The 18,334-nt window shown below is 34.4% G+C and overlaps 4 protein-coding genes across 5 annotated transcripts in view; 2 read left to right on the top strand and 2 right to left on the bottom strand.

Moving 5' to 3' along the window:
- LOC133522773 (uncharacterized) overlaps positions 1-18,334 on the bottom strand; it is a 195,338-nt gene that overhangs the window by 39,947 nt on the left and 137,057 nt on the right. The window lies entirely within an intron of this gene.
- LOC133522760 (prefoldin subunit 3) lies at positions 129-2,554 on the top strand. The gene is made up of 4 exons (XM_061858201.1): positions 129-480; positions 751-993; positions 1,174-1,328; positions 1,847-2,554. The coding sequence occupies exons 1-4, from the start codon at positions 412-414 to the stop codon at positions 1,932-1,934; spliced, it is 555 nt and encodes a 184-aa protein (XP_061714185.1). The 5' UTR covers positions 129-411; the 3' UTR covers positions 1,935-2,554.
- Positions 3,085-6,548, bottom strand: LOC133522758 (E3 UFM1-protein ligase 1 homolog). Of its 2 annotated transcripts, XM_061858199.1 has the most exons (7): positions 6,452-6,548; positions 6,250-6,348; positions 5,155-6,140; positions 4,607-5,048; positions 4,025-4,483; positions 3,736-3,947; positions 3,085-3,262 (listed from the first exon to the last, which is right to left on the bottom strand). In XM_061858199.1, exons 2-7 carry the CDS (start codon positions 6,330-6,332, stop codon positions 3,144-3,146), a joined length of 2,301 nt encoding a protein of 766 aa, XP_061714183.1. In that variant the 5' UTR covers positions 6,333-6,348; positions 6,452-6,548; the 3' UTR covers positions 3,085-3,143. The 2 variants fall into 2 exon arrangements, with proteins under 2 accessions (XP_061714183.1, XP_061714182.1); XM_061858198.1 differs by having other exon boundaries at positions 6,250-6,481.
- LOC133522759 (monocarboxylate transporter 10) lies at positions 6,713-18,040 on the top strand. The gene is made up of 3 exons (XM_061858200.1): positions 6,713-7,544; positions 11,676-12,800; positions 12,883-18,040. Exons 1-3 carry the CDS (start codon positions 7,256-7,258, stop codon positions 12,954-12,956), a joined length of 1,488 nt encoding a protein of 495 aa, XP_061714184.1. The 5' UTR covers positions 6,713-7,255; the 3' UTR covers positions 12,957-18,040.

Genomic DNA, 18,334 nt, shown 5'->3' with positions numbered 1-18,334 from the left:
GCGTCCGATGCTCATCCGATCTGACTGAGATCTCGACTTTCGTCGTGTGTTACCGCCTTAAAAAAACATCGTTTCTCTGTGGTTTGAACATGGAGATATTAAAAAGTGATGCAACGGGTCACTTTGACTTCTCATATGGAGACACTTTTTTTGGCCAATGTACACTATCCGGATTATTTTCGAAGTCCGTGGGTTGGAACCTGTTAATAAAAAAAAATAACTGTCAAATTCGCTCTGCTCCGCTGACTATACTCTCCTCGCTTGTCCGTAGAAGTTAAAATTTCCTCGGCGAATAAGAAAATGATTGCGGCATCTTATAATAAAAGGTGTTATATGTCGTGATATAACTAGGCGAGGCTGCTGTGATCGAATCTAATAATTATTACGAAAGATAACATATTTATAAACAAAATGGAAGGTGATGCAGCGGAGTCTGCAAATGCAAAATCTTATTCGGGAATTCCTGAAGCTGTATTTGTAGTAAGTGTATACTTTATGGCTAATTGCATAACATTATTATAGACAATTAATTGAATCAAGGCCTTATTAGTAAAATAATTGTTTAAAACATTCACATTCATGATTTTTTTATAGGTTAGTCTTATGAATGCACCAGCATCTGTTACTTAAACTCATAATTTTTTGGTCCTAGCTGCCTTTTTATTGAAAATGAAGGCTATATATATATTTGCTTTGTTCAAAAAAACATGATAGGACTGTGTATTAAAAATCTATATATTGTTTTTCCAGGATAATGTTGATGAATTTATGAGTTTACCAGAGAACTCTGAAGGTGTAGATAAAGTATTACGAAAACTTGACGAACAGCATGGCAAGTACAAGTTTATGGAATACACCCTAGCAACCAAAAGAAGGCGCTTGAGGCAACAAATTCCTGACTTAGCTAGATCACTTGAAATGATAGAGAAATTGAAAGCACAGAAGGAAGACATGGATACTCAATTTTTATTAAGTGACCAAGTTTTTGTTAAGGTACTATTGATTTTATTATTTTATTTCAGTATATGTATTTCTTGAGCCAAATTCATTCATTATAGAGCCAATGAAACTAAAAAATATTACAATTGTTTTAGTTTTTAAGATAAAAAAGTTTTCAATTTTTCTCACATATTTTGTAAATAATATGTATAAATAACATATACTTATTTTCAGGCTAATGTACCACCAACTGAGAAGGTATATCTATGGCTGGGAGCGAATGTGATGCTGGAGTACTCTTTAGAAGACGCAGAGAAGTTACTTTCTTCCAATATGGCTACTGCTAAGAAGAACTTAGCCTGTGTAGAGCATGACTTGGACTTCTTACGGTAACTGTCTATTATTTATTATTATTATTTGTAAAGCAGGCAGGCAGTTGAAAAAACTGATAATGCCTGTTTCCAGAGTCATCAATGAACAATAAATTTATCTGAACACAAAAGTTTTATATGACAGTCCTATCATCCAGTCATTGTAATAATAAGGAAATATAATGTTCTACCTTATACCTTGTTATAGTGACAGTATGAAAGCCACTAGGTATCTCCCATTTTGTCACTTAGACTACATATGAAGTGGCACAGAAATCAAATTCCTTGACCTTACACATCAGTATTTTTCACTACTTATCATCTCGACTTTTATGTTTATAATGATGAAAATTATGCTAAAGGCTCTATTTGCCTCTTATGTCAATGGATTAAGTCATAATTGGAAGCTTTTATCAGAAAAAAATAAAAACGTGGGGCATTGGTATGAAAAAAATAAAACATAGTGTACTCCTGACTTTATCTTAAACTTTTATAAAGCAGTGTTTTATCTTCAACTTTTTTTTTAAATATTTCAGTGATCAATGGACAACTACTGAAGTGAATATGGCAAGAGTGTACAACTGGGATGTGAAAAAACGTCAAGCCGCTAAAGCTAACTCCTAAACTATGCTAACCATCACTATAGCACCTATCAGAAAAAAGATAGATTTAGTCATAATATTTTATATGAACTAATGGAACAAAGTATCTTTGGCAAGTTATTATATTATGATTTAGTTAATATTAACAGGTGTTTTAATGTCACAAGTTGCCAGAGATTGCATTTTAAGTGTATTATTCTGCACTAAGTGCATTTACAGATACAAACTTGCTACATAATAGGAGTTGACTTAGCAGAACATGTATTTCTTTAGTTTAAAACATTAAAGACATAATCAAACACTTTATGTTCCCATAACTATCCAATTATTAAATAGTGTTACCTACTTTTGATGTTTTCTAAACTAACATTATTATTTTGGTTTTCCATAATGAACTATGGTACCCTGGTGCTTTTTATTAACTTACTGAATTTAGTTGTACTATTCATTGCCAAATGTTTGTACTAAGTAAGACTTTAGGCATTTATTTTTTTTGATTGAGAGCCCATATTATTCTCAAGTTGGTCAGTTGAATTCAGGTTACTAAATGTTACTGATTTGCACATGCATTATTTTATTTACAATTCAATTGTTGTGTTCTTCTGTTGTTCACAGAATTTTGTAATAAATGCTTGCTTTTAATTTGGAACATTATTATACCCTTTTATGAAAGTGCACCTACATTATGGAAATTAAAAAAAAAAGAATGGATCAACAATATAGTGAGAGATATGTTTTTAAACCTTTACTGTGTAGCATTGATGTAATGATGTATCAAAAAATAGACAAATATAAAGCCTTATTGCAATGAAGAAAGGTGCAAGTATGGAAATATTTTTTACCGCACTAGTGGAGTAATTAGCAATTTACCTATGACGAAAATTTAAAGGACCATATCTTCTGTAAAACGTTGTACGATACACGAAAACTCCCTTTGGTCGTGTTTTAATTTATCGCCACCTGTTGCGAATGTCCCTACTTTTCCCACTTGTATCGTAATGTACTTTTTAGATTACTTTACCTAATCAATCAATTTTTCGTGTTATGGCTCCATCAAGGTGTTGATGATTCTGCCAATGTCGAGATTGGATAAGACACGGTTAGTATATGAATCTTATCATATTACGGCCATAGTGTTCGGTGGCCTAAAATAATAAATAAATGATTGGACATTTCAATTGATAAATCAATATTATATTTCAATTACTTTGAAATTGAAAACAAAAACAATTCATTTGTTTTTCTTAACATCATAAACTATATTCTTAATTGTAGCCATTTCCTCCTTTAACTTATCTTCAACCTCTGGTTTCTCTTCGTCATTTGCAGTCAGGTACTTTGTAACTAACTCTGCAACAAAAATCGTATGTTAGGCATTCATTCTGACGAAATCGTTACATGGAATTTCATTGTTTGAAATAGGCGGGTCCAAGCGAGCATACGCCCGAGGCAATTTCCTCACGCACAAAACGGCCAGTGTAGACGTGTAAAAGGAAAAACATATTTCTCGTATGACTTCATGAAATTCGTTTCGTTTTTGCATCATTAAGGCCGCGGACTGGATACACGCGACCGGCGGCGTGGGTTGCTAGGGCTATACAAAATTTATAGACTTGGTCGACGACGACGGTCGTCTTCGTTCAGTCCGCGGCCAGAGAGAGATCCTATGGTAAATGTAAATAGGCGCTCTTTTAAGGCGTTCTATTACGTAAAACTAGTTGAAACATAAGAGGTATAGAAAGGTATCTCTGCTTTTATTTTGAACATTGTGTCTAATAGACGTTAATAGGTAAGTTACATTAGAAAATAATAATAATAATTACCATGGTACTGTTGCAGGTCTATAAACTGCTCCTCTTTAAGCTGAGTTTTCAAAAATTCAATAATAACAGGCACAAGCCTCCCAGACGCATGCAACATATTCTGTGTAAGGATTGTGAATATCGCCAATACAGCCAGATGCAGTGACAAGGCTGGGTCATCACAATTTTCCAACTCCGAAATCAACTTTTCTCTGTGATTGGTTATTACAAGCCTGAAACAACAATAAATGAGCATCATCACTCCTACAAATGTAAAATGTTAGTCAATTCATGAATAAGAAAACCATACTTGTCCTTCTTCTTGTCTATCTTCTTCAAAATCATACCACATTCTGCCAGACATAAGTCAACAGCTTGATAAAACAGCTCCAAATTCTGATCAGAGAGTGTGGCATTCAGAGCCTTAAATGGTTTCGTGTATTCCTCTGTCAAGTCGTTAATAATCTTGTTTCTCTGTTCGGGAGTCAACACATCCATTTGAACCGAAAGATTGCATTGGTTTGCTGCATATTTGCAGAATTCGGATAAGACATCACCTCCTAAAGACTTGAGAAGGTATTTGATGAACTGTGGCTGTTTATCAGCTGGCAATGACTTAAGACCCTTCTCAAAAAGCTTGATATCATTTATTAAAATGTTAATCTTGTCTTGCGTAGAAGAGTGGGTCTGTTTCCTGCTCTGAGTGGCATCTTGCATCAGCTTTTCAGCTGTTTCTTTTGCTAGTACTAATGCAGTTTGGTTTAATCCTCTGAAAAAAAGTTTTTTAAATATCTTTGAATGCCTAAAATGTTTTAAGTATATTTGTATAAAGATTGACATGCAAGTCATACTTTTGAATACATTGACGTAAGTGAAAGGATTGAAAACATACCCATGTAGATATTCAGCTATTTGAGTCAAAAGATCTTCAAGTCCCTCATTTTCAAGAGCATCTTTGATGATTTTCTTTACTTCTTCAATGTTAACAATTTCTAATTGGGATGGGGTTTTCTTACTGACTGTGGAGGCATCATCAGAGTCAGAATCGTGAGTGGCCTGTTTACCCCTTGGATGTTTTTTGACAGCCTTCGTTTTAGTTTCGCGACCTTGGGTGCCTCCACCCCCTTTACCTGAAGCAGCTTTCCTTCTTCTTTCATCTCGTCTTTCAGCTTTGTGGTCAGTATGGCCCTGTTGTGTTAGGTCATTAGCCTTGGACAACTGCTTCTCTAAATAAAACTGCTGATATTTTCCTGATTTGACAACTGCATCTACTTTGCTTTGCATCATTGGTGTGCAAGCTTGTTTTAAAGTGTCAATATAGTGGTTGCTGAAAACTGAAAATATAAACTAAATATTATGTCTAAAATAAAGAAAATCAATGGTAACTACAGTAACTTGGGATTTGTGATAGGTAAAAATCAATATAGACGATATGTTTACCAGTGTTTTCAAAGACAATTGTTGCCTTTGAGTTGTTTTTCAGCAAATCGTCTAGAACATTTTCAATATCGGTATCTGATAATACAGAGGGCAGCAAGGCAACAACATCTAAATAACTTTTTGATGCTATACACTCTTCTAGAGCTGTTTCCAGTTGTTGTTTAATTTGTGACCCAATTGCACAGCTGCTGAGAAATGTAAGGTCTTCATTTGGTAGAGTTCTTTTCACATAGCTTTTAGGGTCTGAGATGCCCAAGCGAGATAACGCATCATACTCCAGATAGTTATTTTGTTTATAAAAGCTCATCACCCAATCATTTTGTGACTTAGTATAACAAGAAGGTACATAGAGAGCTCCTGTTTGTCTGCCAGTCAGCATTCCAGGGGCATTCACCTGGTCAAACAGGGACAGGAACAGCCGCTCAGCAACATTACAGTGATTGACTATAACAGTTATAGGAGTTGGCTTCAAGAGGCCCATCAGTGCTCCCTTGATTTTTGCTTTTGTCCTCATGATATACTCTTCTGTATAAAAAGTTCTTGGTTCAGAAGCATCTTGTTTACCAAAAATGAGTTTGCCCAAATATTTTTCAAGTACATTGTGTAGTAATAATTCAGCTGGCAAGTCATACTGCAGGGTCAGCTCTCCAACAGATAATTGTCCTTGAAGTTGAAGTTTTTCATTGATTTCTTTTGCGATTTTCTCCAAATAGTATGATGCAATTAAATAGCCAGACACCAGTTGAACTTCTTTTCCTTTGACAATGTCAGTGATGCTGGTATTGATCTGACTAAGGTCAACATTAAGCTCCTTAGCCAATTCAACTGTGTTAATCCTGCCACCATGTACATAAAGTTCATCCTTTATTTCTCTCACTAGTTGCTGAGTAGTTAAGTACTCTTTGCCATCAGTAGTGAATATCACATCAATCAATTTCAGTTCTATGAGTTTTGTGACAATTTCAATGCAATTTCTTTCTGAAAGCCTGTAAAAAAAAACATTTAAAAACATATGTTTGTGTTATAGAGTTGGTGTTGGTTGTCAGGGCATACGGCACATTGTGCAGGGTAGACGGATGAAAAATTGTAACTTACCTTTGAGCAGTAGAACTAAGCTGAGCTTTTTGGAAATCTGCAGCTAGGCGCTTTATTTCATCCCAATCTGATGATGGTGCCATGTTTAGAAAATAAATTCTGAAAGGGTAATGAACTTAATTATCAGCTGCCGTTCACGGAACAATTTTTATTGTTTAGCGAATTTATTTTAATCAAAATGTATAAAACAATATTTACGCACCACGTATTTGTTCGCGAAAATAGACCCGACTTTTGACTTGAGCATGACAGTCGACAGCTGTGTTGTAGATATGTTGTAGTTTTTTGACACGTAGAACGCGTTCAGATACACATCTCACGGATAGAGATCTTCTCATGGGTCACGTTGGTTTTCTGGGCAATAACCGCGAAAATCGAAGTTCGTCAATTGCGGGTATTCTCTGTCACTCTAATTACGTCTTATTGAGAGTAAAAGAGAACGATCCCCTCAATTTGCGAATTTTGGATTTCGCGGCAGGCCCCCTGCACTTCTGATAATATTCCTATTGATCAGAATTAAAAAATAGTACTTTTTATCGTCATAAATATAAAAAAAAGCATATTATTGTTTCAGATATTAATGTTAAACAACGATATCGTATTGTTTCGTACCGAAGGGTTTTATTCCTGGCAATATTCCTTATCCTGTCAAGTGCCATCCTGTGAACTGTCACTGTTATTCCATTCAGAATCAGTCACAGTCAGTCTGTACTCAGTAGTTCACTTTGTCAGCGAGGATGCAGAAAATAATTTCGACCGCGTGCCTGATTTGTTCGTGTCGTAGATTATGCCAATAAATCGAAAAATGGACTATGAGTTTGACGTGGGTTTTAAAGTTATGATCATAGTATACTCCCTCTGAATAAGTGATAAAAGTTTGCTTTGTGTAACAATTTTATTTGATACGTAGATAGTCAAGATCAAATTACAGTTTTAGTAGAATTGATGTTCAAAAGCCTTTCATCGGATTGCTATCGTATAAAAGAATCACATAATAATTTGGAAAATGGATTTGGAACCAAAGGAAAACTCAGAACTACTGACTAAAGTACGTAGTGTAGAGGTGAGAAGTGCCGAGGTACCGAAGCCCGAAACAAATGGAAATGTGCGTGGAAATAATGATGAGTTCGCTAGAGGTCCCCCTGATGGGGGGTTCAGGGCATATTCTGTGCTGGTGGGCTCATTCCTCACAAACGGCCTTCTCTTTGGTGTGATAAATTCATATAGTGTGATATATACAGTGATGTCAAAACAACTGAAGGAACAAAAGATACCAAACTTTGAGAGCAAAGCATGTAAGTATATGTTAGGTTAGCTTACCTACTTTGCAAAATGTAGATGATGCAATGTGTTTAGGAATTTCATCCTTATTTTCCCTTGCCACTATGAAATTATGTGTAATGGTATTTATGAAATAGGTATATAAGAAAGTATTCTACCTGTTCTACATTTACTTAGCTATAATTTTAAGAAGTGTAAAAAAAACATAAATTAGATTAAATTGCATAGAAACTGTAATAAGTAATACCAAAGTTTCTCTAAATTTTTTTGTTTATATTTTTTTTAACCATGTAGTCACAATACAACTTAAGATTTAGCTTAAGCTACACAGGTAAGGAAATCCTTAACTTATAATTATAATTTTACACTGTAGAATTTAGTAGCCCCTTTGTTCTTATTTCAAATCATCTCACAATTTTTTTTTGTGGATATTTAATAAGAGAAAATTTCTAAATATAAGTTAAAAAAAAGTTAAAAATTGGTGCTAAAATGTTTAAAAATGAAGAAAGAGTGGTATTTTTACCTTAAAAAGACTATTGTTACCTTAAAACCCTACACATGCATAATTTAGAATTCACTATTATCATAAAGGGTCACATCATTCAAGACCATCAAACAAATGTTAATTTTATTAGTGTTAATTTAAAAATATAGCCTTATCTATAACTCTGTTAAAACAAAACTAAGAAATGAAGAATACTAGTATGCCTGTTCCAAAGATTCGAATGAAATAGTCTTATATCCACTATGACAATGTTAAAACGAGATTACCAGATAATAAAATATACATATCCATATATCAATGTCTCGAGTTTTACGACTGCTGTACAAAAGGCATAGTTTTATTGTTAAGTAGTTTTATCAGAATTGGCGCCGATGGCACTCGATACGGCACGCGTGCCGGCGGCGTGGCGCCCTCGTTGAAGGCCACAATCGGATTTAATTTCAAACCATTGAGCTGATGAAAACAACTTTCGTTAGTTCGTTTCTCATGTTTCTCTACCTAACGCGTTTGAAATTAAAATTCCGTAAGTACGATATGGAAATGTAACGCATCGCTGTGTTGCAGTTAAATTGCATAAAGCACGGTTAATTTCTGACGGTTTTACGACGTTACTAGGTTTCTTATCCCTGTCGCTCGAACATGTAAGAGCGATAGAGAGATAAATAGACGAATTTAGATTTTCGGCAAGTCACAAAACTAACTCGCAAATCGATGGCACACTGCTACTTTTTCAAAATAGAGGTGGCTCTCAATGGTAGTGATCTCTCTTATGTTATGTAATCGGGAGTTAAATATCAGAATAGAAATTAAACAACAAATCCTTCAAGAACCGAATTTTCACTGCTTGAAAAGTAAAATCCCGAAGGTGGAAACGTATCACTTTGAACCTGCTTCATAGGTAAACTATGGGTACCTTTCAGAGCGTGATAAATGAAAAAGTCTTCAGTTTTATCTAAAGTACAGTAAAGTACAGCGAACAGTGAAGAGAAGATGTTACAAAAGCAAAATTATCTAATTTTTACCGTAATGTCTAAGATCGCATTCCCCACCCGTAAACGATCGTTTGATCTTCCCTAATCCGCCGAGAAGAATGAACTTCCTCATTGAGAAGAATAAATAACTGTCCTAAACAAATGGTTTGTGCTGTACCGTTATCGTACCTGTCTTTTTTCTATTTTATCTAAATTAACTATGTAGTTAAGAATAATTACCGAAGTTCACTAGAAATATAACGGTAAACAAGGAAATTACGACTGTATGATGATTATTATGATGACTATGACCATGATGCTTTCCGTCCAAGCAAATATGTACCTAATATGAATCATTTTAAGAGTCCTTATAAGATATTTAGCAAAAACGCGCAAAGTTTGAACTGTTTGAAGTGTTGTTATTGAATACAAGTACCGTTTTGATTTAGTAGGTTTTTAATTTTATCATTCATGACGACCGGTTTGGCCTGGTGGGTAGTGACCCTGCCTACGAAGCTGACGGTCCCGGGTTCAAATCCTGGTAAGGGCATTTATTCGTGTGATGAGCATGGTGTTTTCTATGTATTTAAGTATTTATAAATATTTATATATTATATATATCGTTGTCTAAGTACCCTCAACACAAGCCTTCTTGAGCTTACTGTGGGACTTAGTCAATTTGTGTAATAATGTCCTATAATATTTATATTTATTATATTATTATGATATATTATATTCATACTTTAGCCTTTATAAGAGCAGAGGGTATATATATTTCCCACCTGATTTTGAACTTTATTTCAAAGTGACAGGTTCAAATTTTGCATAAATTCTGACACCCTCACGCCTTATAAAAAGGGTTAATAACACCAACTACAAATATTTATGACCGTTTGGGAACAACACCCAACCACCCAAGTAAAGTTCGTTTTGTTCTACGGAAATTCCGTCAATTTTAACTTATTTTTGCCATGTAGGCTACAAAAATAAACTTCAGTCCGTCAATTATTGCACATTTTTCCTTAAGAGGGAAGAATGGATTACCCATGCCCAATACGAGTAAATGGTCCTCGAGCTTGCCAAGTCGAAGAAGCGGCGCTCAGCAAGTTTGCCTTTGTTTCTGGTATTAAATGTACGATTGTCACTATTTTTCGGAAGGTGTTCGTAGTCAATTAAAAAAAATTGACGACCGTTTTGGCCTAGTCGGGATCACTATCGGGTACCGTCGGGGCCAGTACCCTGCCAATGAAGCCAGTGGTCCTGGGTTCAAATCCCCGCAAGAGCTTTTATTTGTGTGATGAGCAAAGATATTTGTCATGGGTGTTTTCTATGTACTTACCTATTTAAGTATTGATACGGGTGCGTATCGATGGCTATAAATATTTTTGTTATAATATCAGTTGCAATAACGGTTATTTGATATATTTATTAAATGACATAACAACACTTAACATATAGACAAATGATGTCTTGATTTGTGTATTTACCACAGTGAAAATTAATTCTTATACATTTAGACGTTGTTATGTGTTATATGTTCATACCAACAACCTTACAAATGCAAAAAAAAAACGTTTTCCCATTTCGAAACTAAGTAGGAACCTAGTTTATTTTGATTTACCAGACAGTCTCCGTTCCGCAAACGCCAGTGTGTAGCCTCATTACGTACGTATCTTCGAACGGTCGTGCCTCACACTCAATTGACATACGTAGAAAACATGCATATATCTTCTTGATGGTTTTAGGTAGATAGGTATCTCGTGTCTGGTGACCCGATTAGATTACGAGACATTGTGTGGCACTTGGCAACTTAGTTGAGTGCATAGGCGACAAATTTAATACTTACTCCTCTGGGATAGTTTTATTTGTCAAATATTTTCGCTGCAGTTTTATTTAATAATCTCAAATCCCATGCACTTACATTATATGTGCGAAATCATTCTTACATGCACAATAGTAAATATACAAATACATATAGTGACGACCTAATTCCATCATCAGCGCGCTTTGTTTTTATTTTTATTTCTTTGGTGAATTGAGTAGGTATTTTTTTATCTGACCGCAATATGTCATGATAACATAATTAACACGCAGAAGATCAATTGGAGATTGTAGAAATATTATTGTTTATTTATTATGTAGTCTTCGGATAAAATTACTGTCTCAATGTTGTTTTGTTTTTCTTACAAGAAATGGTTTCTTTTTAATTCCATCTCACGCTTTAACCAACTTCGCCGATTAGTCATGACATGAACATATTTTTGGGGACTAAGCGAAGCTTGTACTATGGGTACTAGGCGATTCCATATCTCGAATCTCGAACCATGCTATTAATATTAGCACGAGCGGTTAAACAACAACTTTGGCCCCTAGTAAAAAAAATAACTATTGGATTTTTGAAGCTTAACATAAGCTAAGCATGTAAAGGGAGCACAAAGAACATTCTTATGCATAGTGACTTTGTACATAATTCGATAGTTAGTCATATATAAATAAATTATATGTATAATATAGTAGCTTTAAAAATAATAATTTATAAGAGCCGCTACATTTCGATATTCCTTCAAGATTCCCATGTTACAGCCTGAGCCTAATGTGGGGATCATTGTACTGCTTCTCTTATAATAAAAATAAATTGCAACAGTTTCCAATTTAAATGTTTGTTTCAGCTCTGGTGGGCAGCTTGGCGATGGGTACAACGTTCCTGCTGTCGCCGCTGTCGGGCGTGCTGACCGCGCTGATGGGGCTGCGCCGCACTGCCGTGCTCGGTGGCACTATCGCCGCCTCTGGCTTGCTTCTATCCTCTTTCGCCACCAATCACGTCGATATTCTATGCTTCACTTACGGTGTCCTATATGGACTAGGAGCCTCTCTTGCCTACACGCCCTCGCTCGCCATTCTCGGCCACTACTTCAAAAAATATCTTGGCCGCGTCAATGGCATCGTCACCATAGGCAGTTCTATTTTCACAGTCATGATGCCTCCTCTTATGAAACATCTTATTGAAGACTACGGGCTCGACTGGATGTTTAGAGTTCTAGCTATATTTACATTTGGAATTGCTCTTTGTGGTCTTTTATTTAAACCTATTCCTTTATTGGTTATAGAAAAACCATTAAAGGAAGATAACTGTACCTCACTTATTAAAACTATTGTGAGTGTCGAAATTTGGAAAAATAAGAAGTATAGATTGTGGGCGCTGTCGATGCCCGTGGCACTATTCGGATACTTTGTACCTTACGTGCACATAGGCAAATTCGTTGAAACTTTCGATAAAGTATACAACAATGTACCCATACAATGCATAGCGGCCACTTCTGGGGTAGGAAGATTAGTTTTCGGATTCCTCGCGGATAAGCCTGGTATCGACAGAATTCTGTTGCAGCAGATTTCGTTTTACGTCATAGGAATTCTTACGATTATTTTGCCATTTGTCAATTCCTTTGCATTTATAATTGTTATTTCGTTAGGAATGGGTGTGTTCGACGGCGCATTTATTGCCTTAATTGGGCCTATAGCATTTGAGTTAGTTGGCGGTGCCCACGCGGCGCAGGCTATCGGTTGCATGTTGGGTCTGGCGGCGGCTCCGCTGTCCATCGGCCCGCCGTTCGCAGCCTATCTGCACGGTTTATATGATTCCTATACCTTGCCGTTCGTTCTCGCCGGCATTTCCCCGCTGGTTGGCGCCACTCTCATGTTTACCATACGTCTATATCGCAAAACACCAATTCAAAAACGCCAGAGCCAAGACAAGGATGGTAGCGTAAACGGGAAATTATCATCAAATGATATTGGTAAGTGTTTTCTATCGTAGGTTCCCTAAAATACGATACATTTTGTACACCAGTGCTTCTAAACTAATTTTCTTTTTTTCAGAAAAACTTTCGGGATCTGGTCCTCTTCAAAATGGCGATAATCACCATGATCGGATGGTTAATACTTCTTTATAACCAAATCTAAAATTTTGGCTTTATGTAGCCGTAACAACGCAACTGCCGAAAACATTTTAGAAAACGCAAATGTAAGTTATATTTATATTAATGGGTATGCAATACCGTATTTGTACAAACTCGAGTTTTGTGCCAGTAGTTGTAAATTATTTCAGTGATAAAAAAAGTAAAAACACAAACGTAGATAGGTTTAAAAAAATGTCTGCTTTAATGGATCAGCCGTTTGTTAAGAATTTAAAAAAATCGTTATGTTCATTGAACTTAAGTACTTACGTCCGTATGATACCGGCGCGGGCGCCGGGCGGGCCGCAACATCGCGGCCGGAGATAGCATGTTTCTACCTCGCTTACCATACGAGTATGTGCATATACCACGTTTGATATTATACACTTTGTTGTATGATAACAAGGCATAAAATTTAATTAGATTTCAAATGTAGTTTTTGCAGATACATGTGGAGGCAGATTTACATAGCTAACACCTCACGTACTTCAATATTTTCCACTTTATATGTTAGCATTTTAAATTATTCTTTCAACTCTTAATTTTATGCAAAAAGACTTTGTTTATTGATATAATTTAATATTGGTATGGTCGAGCTCATAAAATTATATAACCACATTTTTAATTGTATCCTTGCAAGACTATGTGCATTTATGCAATTAAATAAGTATTTATGATGTCGACTGTATCTTTCTTATGCATTTTTAATTTTACACTAATTGTAAAACATTTACCATTTAAACGTTCCTAGATAGATTATTTTGTCATATTTTATGTAATGTTTAATTAAGAATAAGATTAAATCATAGATATAAGTTAATGTTGACAATAATATATAGTTATTTTAAACGTTTATGTACATTTCAATTATTTACGCCAGTTAAATGACATAATAATATAACAAAGTAGGTGATATAATTATGTATTTTAAAATGGTACAGTTTACAGTACATTTGTTTCAATTAAGTTTTTTCATGAATATTATAATTATTAATATAAAATATATTGTAAGTTTTTAACAAAGTTTTATTTTTATAGATTCTCTAAAGTCAATGTTTTGTAATTGTGTCGATTTTTTTATGTTATTTCTACTCAAAGCTCACTTGCGAGCTAGTAGGAGAACAAAAGGGTCCCTTTTTTTTCTTTCCATTCCGTTACTATTTTTCAATCACTGTAGGTATGTCGGTAACGGAATGGAAGAAACGAAAAATGTACAACTATTAAGAACGAAAAAAGTCGTGATTCTAAGTAGGAATAAATATAATAAATATTTGGGGACAATCTTACATGTGTAGTGCATAATTGTTTTCCATCGTATATTCTCGGAAACGTTCGTATTTGTATGTATATGTATATACTTTATTGTACATAGAAATAAAAACACGAAAAACACAGTTACAGGGTAAATTAAATACAACAAAGGCGAACTTATCCCTGTATGGGATCTCTTCCAGTTAACCTTTGAGGTAATGAGTAAAACAGAAGTAACGGTGAATGAATGACAAACACAAACAAAAGTGTACAATCACTGAATTTAATGAAATGCACGTTTTGAATACACATTGATAGAAATATACACAGAAACATAAAAAAAATAAAAAATATTCAATATATAATATAAATAGATATGAATTCGAACCAGAAAAGTAAAGGAAATTAAAAAAGTAGAAGTACTCAATGGAACTAGGAAGTCGTAACCAAAGTATCGGAAAGCCATTTTGTCATGCTACTTCTGGCAACCTCAGTACTTTTTGTACCGAGAAAGCAAGCCACGTTCGTAATTTGCCGTGAAAATACGATGGATAATAATTATGCACTACATCTATCTGTAAAAAAATAAAAATAAATGAGCTAATGAATATTACAGTAAAATGAATGGGGCAAATTATTATTAGTAAATTCGTTATTGCACCGCCGTTTGTGCGACAAAAAGTGTCCTCGATATATTCGTCCCCGTCAGCCCGCCAGTAGTCTTTCTAAACTGGCCAGTAACCTATGAAGCAAAACTTGTGAGTACAATTTCCTGTGCTAAATGCAAATGGCTAAATTTCCTCATTTGCGGTTTGTGTGCATTCTAATTTGATTTTCGTGTTCTTTGTGATTTGATATTCAGTTCTTGGAATAGCGGTCTACATATAAAGTACCTAAATATTTTCGTACAGCCTACGGTTCTAGAATTTCTAGATTACCTCATTACATGTCAAAATATGTATGTTATTATATGTCGAAACACATGTAGAAGGCAAGTCGTTCAAGTACTTTACGACAATTTGATATATGGATGAATTTATTAAACATATCCGAATTATATGCTTATCATATAATTTCAGAGGATTTGGTTCTGCGAAAAAATTGTTTAATGCTACAGTTAACAAAGTGCAAATAATAGGTATTTGCACGTCCAATTTTTTATAATTGTTTTTATAGTACCAGGTATTTCGAATAAATATACTTAACATTTATTTCGAACCCCCCGAGTCTGTACGAGATACACATAAATTACCGTGCACAGTTTGATATTATCCCGACCGGCCACTACCAGAACAACGACAATGACCGTGACTAAAATCACTAACATAATACAGAAAGTGACCATAGCAACAGGATGCTTCCATGCTAATATTAGAATCTTGGAGAATAGGATGATTGGGCCTAGTTTAACTCGAAATTGTAACAGTGAACGTCAATTTTCGTCACTCAGTGAGAATAACAACCTAAAAACTTCTAGGCTACATATATAGGGCACTAATTCTAATGTTTTACTTATAAATCGGGCAGAAGTAGTAGAGTCTGTGATATTGAATCATAATCAGCTATTACATATAGGTAGTTACAGAGTAATGTTGCACAAATATTGCCCATACATACATATACTCGTAGATGTGGTTTTGTTTCAAACATAAAATTATCTTTACGTTGACTTTTTGGTTATGCGTTGCCTGATTTAAGTTATTATGTTTTGTATAATTAATATTATAATATTAAATGTTAATTATATTTTGACTTTCAATATCTAAGATACATAATGCCTTCCCAACGAGGGGCGGCGAAGCCAGGCAGTATAGTTTGGTCAAAATCAAATCAGATCAAATAGGACTTTCTGTGTAGTCTTAAAGGTAGGCAAACTTCGGCAGGTCCGTTATGAAATTGCGCTCTATTTGATGTGTACAATAGGTACAATGTTATTTTTATGAAAATAAGGTGCAACATTGAACTATTTTTGATTGTGAGTTTTTGAAAATGCTGGTAATTAAGAGACAATTTCAACATAATTTGATATTACTTACTACATATTCGCGCGAGGTGTAAATTATTTTATTTTACAAAATCTCTAATTATTTTTATAAATATGACTTCAGATTGAAGAATCTATAGTTTTATTAGACAAAAAGTAAAGAAACGAAAAGGTTCTTGATATGGATCAAATTTTTACACGCATTCATCAAGGGCAGTTGCCGTGTTCCGTTTTATCAACTATTCCAGTGAATCGCATAAATGAATAAAAAATTACTTATTTAACTCGCTTAAATTAAATATTTTAATATTTAATGCATTCGCTAATGTAGTTTTTCTTTGAAAATATTACTGCAGTGTGTAACAAAAAAAAAAGACAACTCAGCGATTTGTCAATTCATAAATTTAAGATGAAACAGAAAAAAACGTAGGTAAACTTGAATGCAATAAGGTTATCGGAAAACCATTTAATGTAAACGCGATACGGCTTGTGATTCTTGTGCAACTAATCTAATAAAACTGGTAGGTACTTCATCTGTCGTATGGATACAAAGCATTATCGAATGTCATAACTCATACATATGTATTACGTACCAGTAATTATGTGTGAGTAATGTAAATTATGATAAGTTCCTATATTACTGTAATCAAAATACTGCATTCATCCTTTGTTGTAGGTGGACTGGCCACCTAACGAAAATACAATAATTAAGTTTTATGCGTATAAATATTACGTTTTGCAATATTATTAAAAATAAAATTAAGGTTCCTACCTCATGATTTTATATGTTATATTCTGTTTTACTTAACTAATTAAGAATAATGCTAAGTATCCTGCGCAAACGATTATTTGTATCAACATCTCATCGTTGATGATGTAACGGTATACAAAGGTTATCGTTCTCTAGCCAACCGGGGCCATGTTCTCTAACGTGCAATGGATATATTAAAATAATTTACAGTACATATAGGGCTACTTTATAGCACTAGTGCGAGAAGTAGCATATTATGTTACTGTGTCGAACATTTAAAGGGCCATATGTACTGTAAAACGTTGTACGATACATGTGCGAATAGGTAATTCGCAACTCGTGTCGATTTAAAACACTCCCTTCGGTCGTGTTTTAATTTATCGCCACTCGTTTCGAATTTCCTATTTTTCGCACTTGTATCGTAATGTACTAATTGAAAATACATTTGTAGCTTATGTTACTTATGTACGCTCTTAAGCTCAGCCCGCGTAGCCAACATGCCAATAGTTAACGCACCGTAGCGTAGCGTATAGTTATGTTTCGTTCGCTACGGAGCGTTAACGATTGGCATGTTGGCTACGCAGGCAGCTACAATTAGTTGCATTAAGCCTGGCGCACTAATATTGTTATTTAATTGTTATTCAATTTTAGTTTCTGAACATGGCCCCTGGCATTCTATTTAAGTATCATAATGTTTGACTTCACCCTACATTCGACATCGCTTTTTAAATTTATTATAGCTGTTACTTCTGTAATACTATTGTTTAATGTTTATTAAGTTTGTAAACATTGATAGTTTTAAGGATATTTTGTATACGTTTTATTTTATGAAATAATGAATATGTAATATGCTAACTATCCGGAGAATACAATGTTATATTTTAACTTAGGTATGCAGAGTGAATCAGACAAATATATAATATTTTGAATAGCAGCCGAGTGATAAAACATATTTTATTATTGTTACATTTATCACTACATTATCTAAGTTAAGTAGCTAGCGAAAACAATGTGTAGAGAATTATATCGAATTGTCAATTAAACCTTATATTTTTAGAACTACCAAACGCAATAAAATATTTTCAAGAGTACAAACATTTTTTTATTAAGTGGGTATTTTGATTACAGTCTCCAGAGTGCAACTCAAATCTAATGGTACGTAAATAACTTACCTACGCATCTATGTATGTATGTATGTCACTTTATTGCACATTTACAGTCAACAGTATACATAAAACAGACAAAAAAATGTTATGTACAAAGGCGAACTTATGTCTAAAAGGGATCTCTTCCAGCTAACCTTTGAGAAAATGCGAAAGGATCAAACACTAAGAGGTGAAAGACAAATCAATATGAATGTGAATATACATCTACTCGTAATTGCGAATT

The sequence above is a fragment of the Cydia pomonella genome, chromosome 11, assembly GCF_033807575.1.
Source record: "Cydia pomonella isolate Wapato2018A chromosome 11, ilCydPomo1, whole genome shotgun sequence".
Lineage (NCBI taxonomy): Eukaryota > Metazoa > Arthropoda > Insecta > Lepidoptera > Tortricidae > Cydia > Cydia pomonella.
This window is presented reverse-complemented; position numbering and strand designations above follow the sequence as displayed.